Raw genomic sequence first — 18,955 nt, 5'->3', positions numbered from 1 at the left:
GATTCATTTAACGTGGCAATGTGGCTTTAGTATTTGTATATCAGCTCCTAAAGGGAATAATATGGGAAGTTAAACGAAATATTTCATTTTTTCCTTAGAATTACAATATAAGTTATATAAAATAAAATAAAATAAAGTGGATTACTCTTGAAGTGACTTTTTTTCAGATAATTTACTTCAAAACGGTTCAGATAATTTTACATAAAATGTGTCGTTAGGATAGTCGCTGCCGATATAGCGGCCAGTGTACATGGATTATTTGTATCTGGCTTCAGGTTTCATTAATTATCGGTGAGAAAGCCTAGAAATTTCAACGCATTTCGCTTGTTTCGATTCCACCTTACACTGCAGAGCCACGTTTCGCATAGCCTCGGAGCTGAAAAGGTCTGCAATATCTTCAATCCAACAACTTTATTAAGTAGCCTTCAAAAATGTAATGAGCATATGCCGTAATTTATTTATTATTAACCATTAACATAAAAGCTCGAGTATATTCGACCTTTAAATTTTTACAAAAAATAAATAAATAAATAAATAAAATCTCGAGTATATTTGGGCATCATTACTGTTCAACTGTACAAAGTTTAAAAGCTCGAAATGAGCGTTTTGCCCACGTTTCTGACGAGTATTTTTTTTCTATACTTGAGGTTTTATTAAACGAAGATTTTAGGGCTATGTATATCATTGTGGCCTTCATTGAAAGTAGTGGTGGGCGCAAAAACAGGTTTTTCGTTTTCCGGTTTTTGGAAAAACCGAAATCGTTTTTTGAAAATTTGTAAAAAAAAAGCGGTGTTGTTTCGAAACCGGTTTTCACCGAATCCGGTTTGGTTTTCTTCAAAACCGGTTTCAGTTTCCAAAACTGGTTCTATTTCTGACCAGAATAGTGATTCGTTGTTCTCCTGAAACAGATTCCGTTTCCACAGAAATAGTTTTATGTTTTCGTAAAGAGTTTTCACCGGAACCAGTTCGCTGAAAAACGAACCGGTTCTTTGTGAAAATCGAAACCGGTTTCGGTGAGAAACCGAACCGATTTTTGGAGAAAACTGAAATGCCGGTGTTTCGGATTTCGGTTTTACTAGAAACCGGTTTTTCCCATCCCAAATTAAAAGTATTTCGTTGTTACAATTAGATTTGTCCCTCAGTAATTGTTAGAATTTAGCAATAAAGAAAATAGATGAAAATTGAAGCACACTTTCAGAAATAATAGGTATGTTACGGGGCTAATTCCTTAAGAATTGCTTACTATGGGGTGAATGTTTAAAAAAAAAAATTCTAAAATTTCTTTGGTGAATTTAATCACGAAATTGTTTAATTTAAAAAATAAGACTAAGAAAGTGTAGGTGTTGTGCTGTGTGTCTTATGTTCCTTATTTGCATAAAAGCAAGTACATTAAAAGATTTTCAAACATGAACCCTGTCCTGTTGTAACTGCAGGTTCAAATGTTGATATTTCTGAAGAGAAAAGTAAAATAGATGTCAGAGTTGTTAGTCATACTATGAGTGGTCAAAATGTGACGGTATGCGGTGATATCCCATACCGCCTCTATTTTTTCAGTGAGGAAGGCATACCTTCAGGGAAGAGTAGATGCTAAATACCTTTAATAAATCCATTTTTATACACATTAATTTACGAATTGCTTTGCATGTAGAAAGATTTTATTTCTCATCTGAAAATAATTTCTAAGTTAACAACACCGACATTTTTGTTCTATTTTTCCTACCTTTTGTTTCAAAAATATGGCGTCTTCAAAGAAATTCATCTAGTCTATATATTGATATGTCATATTAAATTGTTTCTTTTGTATATATGTCTTCTTGTCCTAATTCATATAAATGTCATGTTTTGAGCATTGATGGCTGATTGGATTTAGGGGTTGTCTGATGTGGGGGCGGATCTTACGGGAGTTTCAAATACCCTCATTCGAGTGGGGGGCCGGGAGATTTCCAGCAGGACATTGTTGATATCAAAACTCAGGTTTTGAATCGTGGTGGCTCAGTGGTAGAGCGTTCACCTCCGGTGCTTGGGGTCCTTGGTTCGATTCCAGCTCGCGCCTTGTGGACTTTGTGGTAAACAAACACCGTGCGCGTGGGTTTTCTCGGTGTTCTCCCGTTTCCTCCCACATTATTCATTCCACCATTTCATTCATTTCTCATAATCACCGTATCCTTTAGCCTAACCGGCATAATCGTGGGATGTAAAACTTAAAGATTTCATTTCACTTTCAGATTTTGAACATTTTCGTGTATAATTCTGTATAATACAACATAAGGGGATTTTTAAGTTTTTTCAGGAAGTTGATGGCGATAGATCACTGTCTCTCCGTGCCCCCCCCCCCCTTCCGTAATGAAAGAGAAGCTCTCCAGTGCTTTACGATCATTATGTAAATAAAAATGCAATCTTTTAGGCACATACCCTCACTGTATTTCAACATTTAGGTAGCCGGTATGTCGAAAAATGAAATGAAATCTTTGAGTTTTACGTCCCACGGTTATGCCAGTTAGGCTAAAGGAGACGGTGATGATGAATAATGAATGAAATGGTGGAAATGAAGAAAGTGGGAGGAAACGGAGAACCCCGAGAAAACCCACGCACACGGTGTTTGTCCACCACAAAGTTCACATGGCGGGGGCTGGGATTGAACCCGGGACCCCAAGCACCAGAGGTGAACGCTCTACCACCCGCTATGTCGAGTCAAAATCATAATAAAACATATTGTCTCTACTTTTTTCCACTTCACACAGTGCATAATATTGATTCAGAACATAACGCCAAACACCTCTTCATGACTTACATGAAAATACTAGAAAAATCAATGTGGCCTTGTCAGCTGGTCATTGATTTGAAGTCAACCAATGAGGGAAAACTGTACAATATGTCATAACATTACTAAGTCTTAAAGAAATGATCAGTGGATAATTGTTTGTGCAACGTACAGTCACAAGGTAAGTCCTGCTTAGGCGAATTAACAAAAAAATTGTCAATTATAATTCTGTAGTAACTAATTTTCATAGGTATAATTTTCGAAATAGTACACCTACAAGATTTTGTTAAAATCCTTTTCACTAAGTATTTCTTTAGCATTGATCATTTAGTACGTCGGATAAATTAGAGTATAAAATACATTCTATCACCAAGACTATATGAGATATTGTCTACAGCTTAACATACGATCTGAAGAACGTTATATGCCACCGAGGGTCAAACCCAGGTCTGTCGTACTGAACGTTAAAATGGTAATTATATAACAACACGGGACCACAGTGGCTCAGTGACAGAGCGTTCACTTCGGGTGAACGGAGTCCTTGGTTCGATCCCAACTGGCGCCAAGTAAGTTTTGTGGTGGACAAACACCGTGTGCGTTTGTTTTCTCAGGTTTATCCCACTTTCTTAATTCCACCATTTCATTCGTTTCTCATGATCACCGTCTCCTTCAGCCTTGTCAGCATAAACGTGGAACGTAAAATTAAAAAAAAAATCCTGTTTATAAAACCACGCGAGAGATCTACGTTCAGAAAACTATATAAAGGATACCTACGCCATGTTTAATTAGTATAGCTTTTTTCTTTACTATTTAATGAGGTTTTCAGTTTGAATTATTGTATTTTGTGTCCGTACCCAACACCGTGGTTATGAAGGACGATACTACAATAAAGATCGTTCCCCACCATATTATCTCACCTCCAAGAAAGTTGAATCACTGTATCACGCTACCGTTCTCGGCTTTAAGTATTTAATACCAAGAATGGATTGAAAATGTTCGTGTTTTCTCAGCAATTGTATGTGATGTACTGTAGATGTCGCCATTTATTATGTAGACAAGGTGATTTGCTGTGTCCATATTTTGATTCAAGATATTGTATTTCCCTGAAAAGCAGAGACTTGAAAATGGAATAAAATGAAATCTTTAAGTTTTAAGTCCATGGTTATGCCGGCTAGGCTAAAGGTAATGAGAAATGTATGAAATGGTGGAATGAAAAAGTGGGAGTAAACAGGAGAATCCCGAGAAAACCCACACACACGGTGTTTGTCCACTACAAAGTTCGCTTGGCGCGAGCTGGGATCGAACCAAAGACGTCATGCACTAGAGGTGAACACTCTACCACTAAGCCACCGCCGCCCAAGCAGAAACTTGTAGCATGAATTGTAATAGTACTTTCTTCCATACTCGTCCAATAATAGGCTTAACGTAGCATCAGAGAGCACGGTTCGTCACCTGTAGAACGTTGATCTCATAGATGCAGGATCGTAATTTGATTCGGGTCAATTATAATGTCCATGGGCTTTTTAAGGGCACTTTCAGTTTGGATTTATTTCAGTGGCGGCTCTTGAGAGGAGTCACAACGATAAAAAGTTAAATTGTATCGCTTCAAAATGAAGAGAGAAGGATCCCTTTATATAGCTTCAGAAAGCTGTATACTATAATTAAGACGTCATGTAAAACATTTGTTCTTCTACCATTTGTACGTCCGGGTGCTTCTCTTTCCCACTAACTTTCATAAACTTTTCTCCAAACTTCCGATTTGAACAAGCACTTTCCTCTAAACTTTAAAAAGATCCTAATTCTTGTGGATTGAAATTCTTAAAAAGTAAAAACGAAAAATCATGGTAAAATTCACCTTATAATACAAGTTTACAAAATTACGAAATGTGGTAACAAAATCACTTTCCAGAATTAAGCTACATAATAGTTATTCAAATCGGACATAATATAGTGTATATTTCCTTTATTACACTGAAAAAAAATCAGGATTAAATTAACCGAAATTCAGTTTGCTGGTAATCGAAATGAAATGAAATGAAATTTGAGTTTTACGTCCCACGGTTATGCCGGTTAGGCTAAAGGAGACGGAAAATGATGAGAAATGAATAAAATGAAGAAAGTGGGAGGAAACGGGGGAACCCCGAGAAAACCCGCGCATACGGTGTTTGTCCACCACAAAGTTCACTTGGCGAGAGCAGGGTTTCAACCCGGGACCCCATGCACTAGAGGTGAACGCTCTCTTACTGAGCCACCGTGGCTCTGCCGGTAATCGAATTGCTTTGCCAATATACAGGGTGTCTCAAAAGTTCCTTGACATAGGGTAACTCTGTTACTATTAGAGTTACAACAAAATGTAAGAGGATGAAACCGTCTCCAAATATAATGTTTTCAATCTAAAATGAAGGATTTTTCTTTTTAAATTGGTCGATCCGTTTGGGTTGTACACTCTCTATGCGCCCAATGGTAAATTAAAATGCAACGTTGCCATTTACTGGTGCTCACAACATAAGTGAATGAAGTTACTGTTTGAAAGGGGGGCTGGCCATCGACACGTTAGCGTAAAAGAGTGTACAGCCGAAACGGCTCGTGCGATTTAAAAATTCCTTCACTTTAGATTGAGAACATCATATTTGGAGACGGTTTCCCTCTCTTACATTTTGTTGTAACTCTGATAGTAACATAATTACCCTATATCAGGGGACTTTCGAGACATGTATATAGCACACCGAGGTCTCGGATACTACAAAACTTTTTTACAAAAACTTGCGTAAATGAGTATTTGATTTAGGTGTATTATTATTATTATTATTATTATTATTATTATTATTATTATTATTATTATTATTATTATTATTATTTGAATGGTCTCCTTTCCGGCATGTTTTTGTTTTCGAAATTCATTAATGATTTGCCCGAAAAATCAAACATTTCAAAAATAATACTGTATGAAGACGACATAAAAGCCTGTAGAATATAATAATTATTTGTTACAATAGGATTTAGATTCAACAAATAACTGATGTAAGAGTAATATATTAGAAATTAAACAAAACAAATTTATGACATTTACAAGCAACACTGATTATTTTGTCCGACGATATAGTGCCACTAGAGTAACAATAAGCAGAATACTACAAATAAAGGATCAATGTATAAAAGGATTTATCAGAGAAAACTGAAATGTGGAAGCCATAGAAGCAGCCTGTATCGACGGGGTCTGGGGGGCCGAGCTCCCTAAATTTTTACTGGCCCCTCTAAAAGTTTCACGTTAGGCTTGCAAATGAATTATAATATGGTGATGAACTTTAATATGGTTGGATCGGGTCCCCGTAACTTCTAACGCCCCCCCCCCTACATTTTTGAGCTGGCTACCGGCCTGCATGGAAATGATATAGTAATAACGAAGAGGGAAGTTATAAGTTTTATATTCAGTTATTGCCAAGATTTAAAAGAAATCATAGTTCATATGTATATTTATTAAAGGGCTCTTTTAGATCTAAAGAAATTAGAATTCCGTACAGTTATACGAAATAATCTCTCTTATATTATATCATCATCAGCTACATAGATATTCTGCCATTCTTGGCAGGTCACTTGCCACAACTACGAAGCATCCTGTTCCATAGTCTTTCGCTAACCTATTCGTCTTCACGATTTTTCTGTTTTGATATCGTCCATTAATTGTAGTCTCTTTCACCTCTTCCTCTCTTTCCTACCACCATACCCTCTAGCACGTCTCTCATGATACAGTTCCTTCTTAACTAATGTCTCAACTAGTTTCTCTTCCTCTTGCCAATAATATCTAAAACTGTTCTTTTCTTCTCCACCACTTTTAACACCCTTTTATTTGGTTTCCGCTCGACTTAATTCTCTCCATTCTTCTGCACATCCATATTTCGAAAACACCCAGTCGTTTTTCATCGCTTTCGCTTAATGTTAGAATTTCTGCCCCATACAGTATAATACTCCACACAATTCACTTTATGAGTCTTTTTTTATCAACTCTTTATTAAAGGTCTCACAGAAAGACTTCTCTTCCTCCTAAAGGCTTCTTTCGCCATTTCTATCCATGCTTTTATTTCACGTTTGCCTTCATACCATCACTAATAATATTACCTAGATATCGAAAACTAGTCACATGTTCCTATTTTCTCATCTGCTTCGTTCCAATCACCATGACTTTTGTCTTTCTAACATTTATTTTCATGCCATATTTTTTCATAACCCTTCCTTAAGTTTTCTAATATCTTATTGGTTTTCTTTTGAGATTCCGCACAAGTGACATATCATCTGCAAAACGTGCACATTTAATCTTTTTACCTCCTTCTGAAATCCATCTTGATTATGTCGGCTCTTTTTTACTATCTCTTCTAGATATTAAATAATGTTGGCGAGAGACAGTACCCCCGTCAAATTTCCTTTCCAATTATCCTCTTCTCAGTTACCTCCTCACATACTTATTTATTGGTTCGCATATAAGTTTCTTATTGGTCTTTTATCTTTCCATTTCAACCCAACCTTCTTTAGATCTCCCAACAGCAATTCCCAATTCAGGCGGTAAAACTCCTTTTCTAGATCAATAAATACAACATACACCTCCCTCCCTTTATCTATAAATCTTTCAGTGATTATCTTTAATAATCCAGTTGCATCTATTGTGCCCTTACCTCTCCTGAACGCAAACTATTCCTCCTCAACTTTTCCATGTTTTCTTCTATACAACCTTCTGTTCAGTATTCAAAGCAAAATTTTGGTGTGTGAGATATGACAGTAATAGTTCTACGATCTTCAACACCTCTCTGAGTTCGATTTCTTACACTGTTAAAAATGATTTCTTAAATTCCAGAAAAAAATTCTCGTATATGAGTTTTTCCATTTCGTGCGTTATAAATTATATCCTTTCTTCCATTTCTCCTTGTATCTGGGAAATTCAGTCGGTAATATTCTTTTCTTCTTGTCTTTATCTTCTTATATATAAATATTTGTCAGTAAATTCCCTTCTCTTTTTTTTTTCTTCGGTAGATTTAGATTGTTTCCTTTCTTCTAAAACTTGATTTCTCTCTTTTTGCACTCGTTTTCCTTTGCTTTTGGGATGTTTCTATTTTTGTTCTGTGTTTCTTTTCGTTACCACTTTAGCAAGTTCCACATTCCTTTCATGTTTTCGCTTATTTTCCTCCTCCAACTAAAGTTTACTACAAATTTGTTTTCTTTGTCCGCTATGTTTGCTCTACAATTTCTCTCGGTTTCATGTACAGCTTTTGCACATGTTTTCGTCTCTTCTTCCTTAAATATGTCCACCTTTCTCCCAATATAGTTTTCATCATACGCCTATGTTCATTATCACCTGTGATTAGCTCTTCCATAGCATTCTTTCAAGATTTCAAATATGCCTTGCAAAGGTAATTCTCATTTGAGATACGATTTCACTGACCTCCTTGATTGAGTTTTCCCGTATTGGTGCTGGTGAGGTTCCATTTTTGTTTATTTCAGCATATGTATCCTTTTGCCGATCTGCGTTCCTAACTACTATACTTTCTTTTAGCTTATCTAATCTTCGGCTTCTCTTCTCTCCTCACGGTCTGCTTCGATTTCTTACAGTATTATTTTTTTTAAGTTTCCATTAGAATGTTTTTGTCGTCTAGTTCAGTTTCTTGAGAATACACAGCATCACGAGAGAAAGCGCGTCAAAATTTTGAAGAGTGGAAACTAAAATGTAAATCCACTTACTATATCAAATGAGAAAGAAATGAAATGAAATCTTTAAGTTTAAGGTCCCACAATTATGCCGGTTAGGTTAAAGGAGACGGTGATAATGAGTAATAAATAAAATGAAGAAAGTGGGCGGAAACGGGAGAAACCCGAGAAAACCCACGAGCACGGTGTTTGTCCACCACAAAATCCGCACGGCGCGAGCTGGGCTCGAACCAGGGACCCCAAGCAACGGAGGTGAACGCTCTACCACTGAGCCACCGCGCCTCCTCAAATGAGGAAGAATGATTTGTTACAAGTTATTCCCCTTCAACTGTTCTCATTACATTGTATTTCTAGCATTTACTTTCATTCAAATCGTTCACATGTCGCACCTGGGCTGGAATATCCACATAACTTTTTTTTTTTAAAAAAAAAAGAAAGAATGAAAAGAAAAGAAAAAAGGGGAATTTTTTAATCTAATATACATTAACTGGATTACTTCTATTAATCAAAGCCATGTAAAGTCTTTCTAAATATTAACAAGTCATATTTAAATTAAATCTTTCTTACAGCTATGTTTTAAATAGTTCTTTGAAGCTTCGAAGTTCTAACAGCTCACAATTTGAAATTTTTAGTTTTGGTGGTATTGTAACCAGCCGCGAAGCTTCTTAAAATATTTAATTTTATTTTAATTTAGGATACCCATTCAGATATCTATCTTTTTTTTTTTTTTTTTTGTAGGTATTGAGTTGATGGCTGCTCTGTGTAAACCATTCTTTATTACTTCTTATATGAATAACGTCTGTGGGACTGTCGAATATCATTTTCGTTTATCTTTATAAGCTTCTTCAGAAGAAGATGACAGAATAAGAAATGCTAGGACTTGTGTAAGTTATATCTAATACCAATCCAAAGTGAGTCAATCTCATGCTTAGTAAGGTATAATTTCCTTGGTTTCAACGTTATAAATGGCATATTTATTTATTTATTTTTCCTTTTCTTACAGGTTACTAACATAAATATCGGAGACTATCAGTATGGCAGAAATTCTTTCTTCAGAGGTACGTTTTCACTTTTAATTTACTTTAATTATGTTAAATTTCCTGCACAATTAAGGTAAGGGATGACAGAGAGGAACATGATAAAAATAAATGCAGAGAGTTTTGATACCTTCCTACCTCTACTGCGTATTGAAGTTTGAGGAAATGTTTACTGAATGTTTACTCAATGTTTACAAAATGTAAGACAATGTTTCAGGGAGTTGTGTACATTCGTCTATACTTATGATTTACAGATTGGGCAAAGATGGTGGAATTTAGACCTTGCACACAAAGGCGCCTGTAAATTTGGGGGGGACCCACTCAGACGCAGAATTTATATATATGAGGATGTTAAGACAAATTGCATTCAAATTATGCCAAATATTGTATATTCATAAATACACTACTGGGCCGAACATGAGCTTTGGGGGCCCCATCGGACCCCCCAGGATCGGCGCCCTTGCTTGCACGCAAAATAAAACATAACACGTAAAGACAGACTGAAAGCGTGGAAGATAAAAATAAGAGTTAAACGAAGAATGAGGTTGTCAGAAAGTTAAGAACCGTATTTAGCTTTGAATACACTTTCACGAGGCAAGTCTAGGAGGCTTAGGTGGGCGGGTCATGTAGCTAGAATGGAAGAAAGTAGAAACACTTTCAAAGTCTTAGCTGGAAGACCAATCGGAAAATGACCATTAGGAAGAGCTAGGCGCAGATGGGAGGACAATATTAAGATGGATCTCGCAGAGATTGGAATAGAAAGTAGAAGCTGGATCCAGTTGGCTAAAAAAAGAGGTCAGTGGAGAGGTTTTGTTAACGCGGCATTGAACCTCCGGGTTCCATAGGCCATAGAGTCAGTTAGTTAGTTAGAGCATGGCTATCAAACTCTATTATTGTCATCATTAATTTATGTCTGTCAGAATGGCGTCCAGGTACAGAAGGAACTAATCAATCTCCCTTAGTGGACTTCTTGGAAATCAAAGCTCCGAACCTCTGTGTATACATTCAATTGTTGTCATACTGGTTGAACCCTTGGTAACTGTCCCTGGATTGGCATCCGTCACAACTTTGCTCTTTTCCACATCCACAATTTCCACTGTCGCTCCATTGGAAGTTCTCCTTCTCCCTCAACGAAACCTTCTACTCCAAAATCACTTCTCTCATCTTTCACACGAGATCCCTGAAACTTCCTTGTAAATATGCACCTACGATATTTCTCTAAGCAGAAAGTGAAGAATGAAAAAAGTGCATAAAAGACTTACATAGTTTCTAACGAAAACACAAGAGGAAAATTTTGCAATCAGTCATTAGAAAGAGAAATTCTCTGACGCTTATTTCAAATTTATTTACAAAAGTATTTGTTGAATCTCCATTGCGTTTCTTTCCCATTCATCCATATCTGCACCGATTGGAATGAATTTACAGAAAATTTGTGGGTTGTTCGAAATGAAAAGTTGATTTAAAAGATTGATTTTATTTTTTGCAAAAGTAAATAGAAGCAGATTATAGATATATAGTTTAAGATTAAATTTTGCTTATTTGAATAGTGAACATTAATTTGGTCCAATACCATCACAAACTAGGTTAAGCCCTTTTGACTACACTCGAATATTGAATTCAGTTCAAGGTTATTATACACCCTGTTTCAAAAAGAATATACGTATTTCGAATGCATATATTTATTAAACTTTAAGACAAACGAATATGAAATTTTACACACATATTTACGAACCTTTCAAGTTCTAATTACAGTTCAAAGTTCAAATTACAGATGTTCAATATGTCCTCCATCAAGGACACGAACAATATCACATCGACACTCAAATTCCTCCCATACTCGTGCAAGCATGTCCTGCGTCACTGATATTATGGCAGTACGGATCCGGTTCTTCAACTCTTCCAGGTTCTGTGGGAGTGGTGGTACATAAACATTGTCTTTAACGAAACCCCACAAGAAAAAGTCACAGGGTGTAAAATCCGGTGACCGTGGAGGCCAGCTGAGACATGCTAAGACGCCAGCTCCTTGACGACCAATCCAACGGTTCGGTAGAATTTTATTCAGATATTCACGCACTTGGCGACTCCAGTGAGGGGGTGCCCCGTCTTGTTGAAAAATGAAGTCTTCGTGCGGCCTCGGAAACAACCAGTTTTGTAACATAGCGAGATACTGCTGACTGTTGACCGTGTTTCCATTAAAGAAGAATGGGCTGTAAACAGATGATCAGGATATCGCACAAAACACATTGACTTTGGGCGAATCTCGTACATGTTCAATGACTGCATGTGGGTTCTGTAAGCCCCAAATTCGAACATTTTGTTTGTTTACCTGACCACTAACACAGAAAGTCGCTTCATCACTGAACACGATGCGTTGTGCAAAAGTGTTATCATTATGAATAGCATCCAGAATCTCGTTACAAAATGCCACACGTTTGCGTTTGTCGTCAGGACGCAGAGCTTGTAACAGCTGTAACTTGTACGGCTTCATAACCAACCGACGTCTCAAAACACGCCAAATTGTTGTTGTCGGCACTTGTAACTCCCGACTGGCACGACGAGTTGATTTTGAAGAACTACGTTGGAAAGCAGTTTGAATTCGTGCAACATTTTCTTCAGGAACACGAGGGCGGTCAAGACTCTTTCCTTTACATACACATCCTGTATCTACAAACTGTCGATACCATCTCCGAATGTTCCATCCATTCGGAGGATCAATTTGGTAACTCAACCTGAATCGTCTTTGCGCTGTAATCACGGAATTGCACTTCGCAAACTCGAGAACACAAAATGATTTCTGCTGCGGAGTAGCCATTTTAAACATATGACGGTTACCAAGCAAAACAGAAAACAACTGACATCTAGCGGCTATTAATATAAACTAGAGTAGGTATTCGTTTCTCCAATAGCCGAGCCGAGGAGCAGCGATCGATAATTTGGACAAAATAATTCTTCGTAACATGTATATTCTTTTTGAAATAGGGTGTATTTACAAGAATAAACACCTTAGCAAATCATAATTAGTATACTTAAGAAATTTCATTAAAGAAATATATTACACAATTTGTTATCAAGGTATGCAGTGTTTCTTCCAGACATGCTTTTGGGGGGGCACTGACTCCCGGAGCTCTGAGAGTGCCTCTCGGAGGAGACCAAAATAATACGTTTATAATATAATAATAAGGAGAATAGTATCAGAAGTGCCCCCCGAAATACTAAATGTGCCCCTCGGAACATTATGTCTGAAAGAAACACTGAAGGTATGTAGCACAAGGGAAAAAAGGGGCATAAGTAACTTTCAATTTCTTGCTAAACAAAGGTTGCCCACATCTGTAAATTCAACCAATCTACACCCAGTCACATCCTTTACAAAACTAAAATATATATTCAACGGTTCTCTTCATATACAGGGATATTTGAGAATTAGTGTTGCCATCCAATTTCTTTAAATAACCTTAACTTTCCCAAATTGCCCTCAAAAGCTTCCCTTCCAAAGACAACACTGCCACACGTTGCATACCGTTAGAAAGGTCATTTCATCACCTTCCAAATCCTCTGTCTCACCTCTGTAAGTAGGTACAGGGTGAGTAATAACCAACATGAAGTCAAAAATGGTTCACAACCTGTAGCTTTCAAACCGTTGAGATTAGGAGCAATGTTCATATGAACTTTTTGCTTAGAATTACCCATACTACATTTTCCGAAGTTTGCCCCTTCCTCCTGAGACACTCTGTATATATACAGAGAGAGAGAGAGAGACGGGGAAGGAGGAGATAAGCAAATGTTATGTTGTACACAATGGAACACTTCTTCCTCGAATCTTCAAGTTAGCTTTCAATATTGATCCCAGCTCTCGCCAAGTGAACTTTGTGGTGGACAAACACCGTGTGCGTGGGTTTCCTCGGGGTTCTCCTGTTTCCTCCCACTTTCTTCATTCCACCGTTGCATTCTTTCTCGTCATCAGCGTCTCCTTTAGCCTAGCCGGCATAAGTGTGGAACGTGAAACTCAAAGATTTCATTTTCATTTTTTAGCTTTCAATATTATGGATTGCTACTACTCAGAATTTTATTCATATAATTGAGGTTTTAGTATTAACGGTTTTAGTCAGGGTTTTATCACATAATGGTTCAGCGGTCATTAAGTTTATTGTTGAGATTATCTTAATATTATTATTGAGTTTAACTTAATTGCTGAATTATTATTGAGTTTACTGAGTTATTATTGAGTAGAAAGATACGTATTTTCAAATTAAATTTCCAAGAATCCAATATAATTAAATTGCAACTACACTGGCTAGATAGTTTCGTCTTCCTATTTCCGAAAAAAAAACACTATGGGCACTACTTTACGCCTCTCCAAATAACTTTATTTTTGAACTAATTTAGTGTTGAAAAGCCTCACACGTTTTTAAGAAATTTTAAATTAAACATTTAAAAAGAATTATCGAATCAATCAACTCACATTAATTTACAGGTTACGATCCCTTTCTTAATCAAAGGCACACATTTACTTGTTAAACGTAAAGTAAATGTGTGAATTACTCGAAAAGTTCCTTAGCCCAACTGAGATTTATTTTCGTAAACAAGCACAGCCTTATGCAGAGTCGTTTTGAAGCGCGATTAGTACCATACTAAAGAGTTCAAATAAGTCTCCTGCAGTAGTCAGTAGTTTAGTATGACGCTAATCAAGCGTCGAAACGACTCTGCATAAGGCGGGCAATGTTTTAATTTCACAAAATACACTAATTTAAATAATATTACTTCTTAATTAAATCTTTCCACAAATTCAACATATTTCCGTAAGAAACTTCAACTTTTGAAAAATGTCACAGTTACCCCCCACACGAACTTGTAAAATAGGCCATATTGACGAGTTGCGTTTTCGTGATGCACACAACCCGGTGATTTTCTCTCGTGCTTTCACGTATTTCGATGTCGAACACGGGACAGAAACGCCTTCGCATTACCACAATCTATTACGCAAATAATATCCTTAAGTGTGAACTGCTTAAAAACGACCATGCTCTTCGTCGGCACAGGAACAATCATCAGCCGAACACACGTAGGCTACAATTTGGCCATCGTGCTTCATGCTTTACTGTTTTTTCTTATTTTGGTTTACCTGTGTCTATAAACTACACACCTTAGATGACGAAATTATACAATGCACACATTAAATTTAGAAATACACTAGACTTTCGCCATTCCGGCCCTCAGTAATCCGTCCTCTCAGGAATCCGGTCCCAACAACTGGTGTCTGTCGCATAACCTTGCAACATTCTATCAACGATTGTATTTGTTTATACTGTAGCTATGGAAAAATAAATACAGTACTTAGGAATTCGATCTCTGGGCTTCCGGCATTTATGATTATTTTAGCCCGTCACGTATGAGAGATAATGTCCCTCGGTGATTACACTATCCGAAGAAAGGGATGGAAGAAAGGACTAAGGAAGCGACACGGGACCTATATGTTAGGTACAATCCCGATATTTGCTTGCGTGAATATGGAGATCCCAGAAAAACCTCACTCAGGGTGGCTGGCCTGAAAACCTTTTACACTTTTCTGATCGAGTGTCACCACTATAAATCGAACCCGATATACCGTATTATTGTGGTTCCGTTTATTATTGCTCTAAAGCGGATGCGTGATAATCAGGGATGGAAAATGAACCCGTTCTTATGAAAACGCACCGGACAGGTTCCTATCTTTAGCATGGAATCTTGGTGCCCGAACCGGTTTGAAAGCGGATTAAAACCGGTTCTTTTTCCATCCCTAGTGATAATGTATACCGCCGTCGAGCATCTTCATTGCATTAAGTAAATATTTGGGACGTGTTTCATAGTGAGTGATAATCTACGTAGAGGATGCGGTGGCTCAGTGGTAGAGCGTTCATCTCCGGTGCTTGGAGTCCCTGGTTCGATCCCAGCTCGCGTCGTGTGTAATTTGTGGTGGGCAAACACCGTGCTCGTGGGTTTTCTCGGGGTTCCCCGTTTCCTCCCACTTTCTTGATTCCACCATTTCATTCATTTCTCATCATCATCGTCTCCTTTAGCCTAACCGGCATAATCGTGAAACGTAAAACTAAAGATTTCATTTCATAAAATCTCAAGCAATAAATTTCTACATTTTCTGTGATAATATATGTAACCTTATATTTCATAAAGTATAGTACTATATGTGTTAAATTCAATTTCAGTCTCAATAATCTGGCATTTTCGCTAATCCAACATGACCTCTCTGCTAAAAATAGCCGGATTAACAACAGCGTAGTGTATTTATTGAAGTAACTGCATGACAATCACTTTTATTTAAAGATGGTCGAATATATTTTAATGCTAACAACAAAATGCAATGTAAACAAGGGTCAAATATGTTATCACTTTAAACCTATTTCTATCACTGTACCTTTTCTTTAAAGGATGATGAAGTTCCAGAATCAGTGGAAGAAGAAGAGGAAATCATGACTATGGATACATTATTAAAAGTATTATGGAAGGAACTGGAATGTCCAGTATGTCTTGATACACCATCGCCTCCCATAATGCAATGTGTGAATGGCCACCATACTTGCAGCAAGTGTAAACCTAGAATATCTTCTTGTCCACTGTGCCGAGGGCAACTCACAAATACAAGAACACATATTGGTGAATCTCTTGTAAACAAAATACCATTCCCATGTCAGTATAAGGATAAAGGGTGTCTAGCTGCAGTGATCAGTTCGAAGAAAGCGGAACATGAGAAGAACTGTAATTTCAGACCATACGGATGCCCTGCAAGAAATTGTAAATCTCTGTTATTCTCTGGGGAGATAGTTGAACATATCAGAACACTTCATAAAGGCGTCAAGGTCATATCATATTCTGATGATGTTGAATTTCGTTATGAAATCTCTGGATCTCTAAGACCAAATTTGACTATTTTTGCATGTCATGATCTACGGGCTACCTTTACGTTAAATGTTCAACGACGAACTGATGGAAATATGTGTTTTATAGTTCAAACAGCGAAACCTCAAGGCGATGCGGAACAGTTTTCTTTCACCGCTAGACTTTTTAGTGGTCACAGTCGGGAAATTCTTTACCGAGCGCCAGTTATATCTCTTCACGTTGATACCAATACAGTAATTGCTAAGTCAGAATGCCTAGTACTCGAAAAATGCTTGGAAGATAATTACTCTTTTACTTTCGATTTAGTTATTACAACTACACAAACACCAGAAGAACGTTCCTGGAACAACATTGAACAATCACCAAATATTCGACCCAAAGCTATTTATAGAAGACGCCCAGTATCATTTGATGGATGGCGAAACGTCATTGGTTGGTCCGAAAATAACTAAAAATTAGACGAATGGATGTGTTTTGCATAAATTATAATACAGCCACGCCTATTATTAAATACAGTTAAATTGAATTTGCACACACTTGTGTGTATGTGTCTGTATGTATGTGTATGTGTGAACAATGGGCAAGTTCTAGGATACGATCAAACTGAGTTATTCAAGAAAGCCTGAGTAACTTCATCAAATATTTAAGTTTTTATATAATATTATATAATACATATTAGGCAATCTATGTTGAAGGCACTGTATAGGCCTATTTCTGGTGTAGAGGCAGATGACACAGCATTTATCAGGTGCTACACAACATTTCCGATTGTATAATACTACGGTCGAACCAATGTTAGTCACAGGCGCCGATCCTGGAAAGCCGATAGACCCCTACATTACCTAAAGTGTACTTGGAAAGAGCAAAGTTCTTTTCTTTAACTTTGGCCTAGATGTTGAAGCAGATTATGAAGTACGCGAGGATAGTAAAGGGTTTCCTATTCTTCGAGATGAGTTTGTGTGGCAAAAGAGTCAAATGAAACGAGTTTTTCCTCCAGTGACTATATTTGATTGATGAACCAAATGAATTACAGAGCGACTGATACAGAAAGTAAGGAAGTACGGTAGTATGATACATATATTTTGCAACAATGTATTTATTTAACTGAAACCTTAATAGTATTGAGTTAGTATTGATAATTTAAAAACTTAATCAATACTAGGCCAATTATAACAAAAATAAGCTGAATATTTAAGTATTCAAATTTGTTTGTCAGTTTCTTCAAAACTCTTCAAGACTTCAGAAAATCATGTTACATGCAAATGGACAGTTTAAGTTTTCTATTATTATAGTTTACCTATTGCAGGTGAAGTGCTCTTTCTGTCTGTACTTGAAATTTTTGCAATCGTAGAAACTTCTTGAAGGAGCCCTCTTCATTGCGACTGGGAAATTTAATGCGGGATGATTTTTCGGTTGAAAACCTGGTCATTTTATATGAATTATTGTCCTGGTTTGTTTCAGCTATTTTTCCTTTCTAATTTGTTAAAAGGTTATTATATTGTATTTTAAAGTTTCTAAAATCTTAGAAAAATCTTAATGACAAAATATTGTTGTTATCTTGTGATGTAAAAATAAGAAGTATTTTGAAGTTTAATTAACCCCAATTTTTCCTTTCAATTTTTCATGATTTTATCCGAAATGATAACTTTTCTCTAGTGACAAACTCTATGTTATTTTACCACAGGCGCTCTCTGACTATTTCAAACACTTTCTTGCTGCTTCCAACGATTCAAGAAAGATTACAAATGCTGTCGTTGTGTCTTTAAAAATAATGTTATGCATGTATACAAAATTTAAGATATTACAAAAACTTAGTTCCGTTTCACCCACAGAATTGACTTTACGGATAAAATTATTGATGTTTTTATTTTCTTTCTTAGTAAGTAATTTCATTACATTACCCCACTACCTGGAAGAAAAATCCTGAATAGTACCTTTAGTGTATATGATTAGTTTTACATTCTTAGTTCGTGTAAACACTGAATAATTAGTTTTATTCATAATTCGTGTAAACACTGAATAATTAGTTTTATTCATAATTCGTGTAAACACTGAATAATTATTTTATTCATAATTTTGTATAAACACTGAATGCATTCACAAACACTAAACACTGTGAAGATACTAGGGGTGAACATAACGTGTTGTTCACTTGAATGTTTGCGGTCTTACTTCGAACCCTAGGAGATGGAAAACGCGGTCTTCATAATGTCGTCATCGTGGACATCGTTGAACGAAGAATATTCCTACTCAGCTAACAGAAATCGAAGCGAAGACTGGATAAAATGGAAGATAGGGTGGTTTGCAACTAGTCCTTTCTAAATGTAGGGACTCAGAGCCGCAGCAGACAGTAGGCAACTTATGATGATTCCTGTAGATGGTCCTCTTGTTGATACATACTTAGGACCGTAGTGATGGATGACGAACAGTTACGCATTTGGTTTGCCATCTTGACGTTACCTTTTGCTGAGAGCTGCGAATTAATGATGTCCTGGACGAACCAAGGTCCCTCCATGGTGGATGAAGAAGAACTTCCCGTTTTCATGCTCGTCATGTAGACTTGAGGTGAGCTAAA

General features: G+C 36.8%; 1 protein-coding gene across 2 annotated transcripts in view; it reads left to right on the top strand.

Annotated features, from left to right (window-relative positions):
* The window catches only part of LOC145681186 (E3 ubiquitin-protein ligase SIAH1B-like), a 76,522-nt gene extending 58,262 nt beyond the window's left edge, over positions 1-18,260 (top strand). For both annotated transcript variants that reach the window (XM_081752668.1, XM_081752669.1), the window contains 2 exons: positions 9,459-9,513; positions 15,912-18,260. In XM_081752668.1, the coding sequence (XP_081608794.1) occupies positions 9,490-9,513; positions 15,912-16,832 (945 nt within the window). In that variant the 5' untranslated portion in view covers positions 9,459-9,489 and the 3' untranslated portion in view covers positions 16,833-18,260. The remainder of the gene's footprint in view (positions 1-9,458; positions 9,514-15,911) is intronic.
* The last annotated feature ends 695 nt before the right edge of the window (positions 18,261-18,955 follow it).

This window comes from Thermobia domestica, chromosome 3, assembly GCF_964235325.1.
Source record: "Thermobia domestica chromosome 3, izTheDome1.hap1.1, whole genome shotgun sequence".
Classification (NCBI taxonomy): domain Eukaryota; kingdom Metazoa; phylum Arthropoda; class Insecta; order Zygentoma; family Lepismatidae; genus Thermobia; species Thermobia domestica.
Note: the sequence above shows the minus strand (reverse complement) of the source record. Positions and strands in the feature narration are given on the sequence as shown.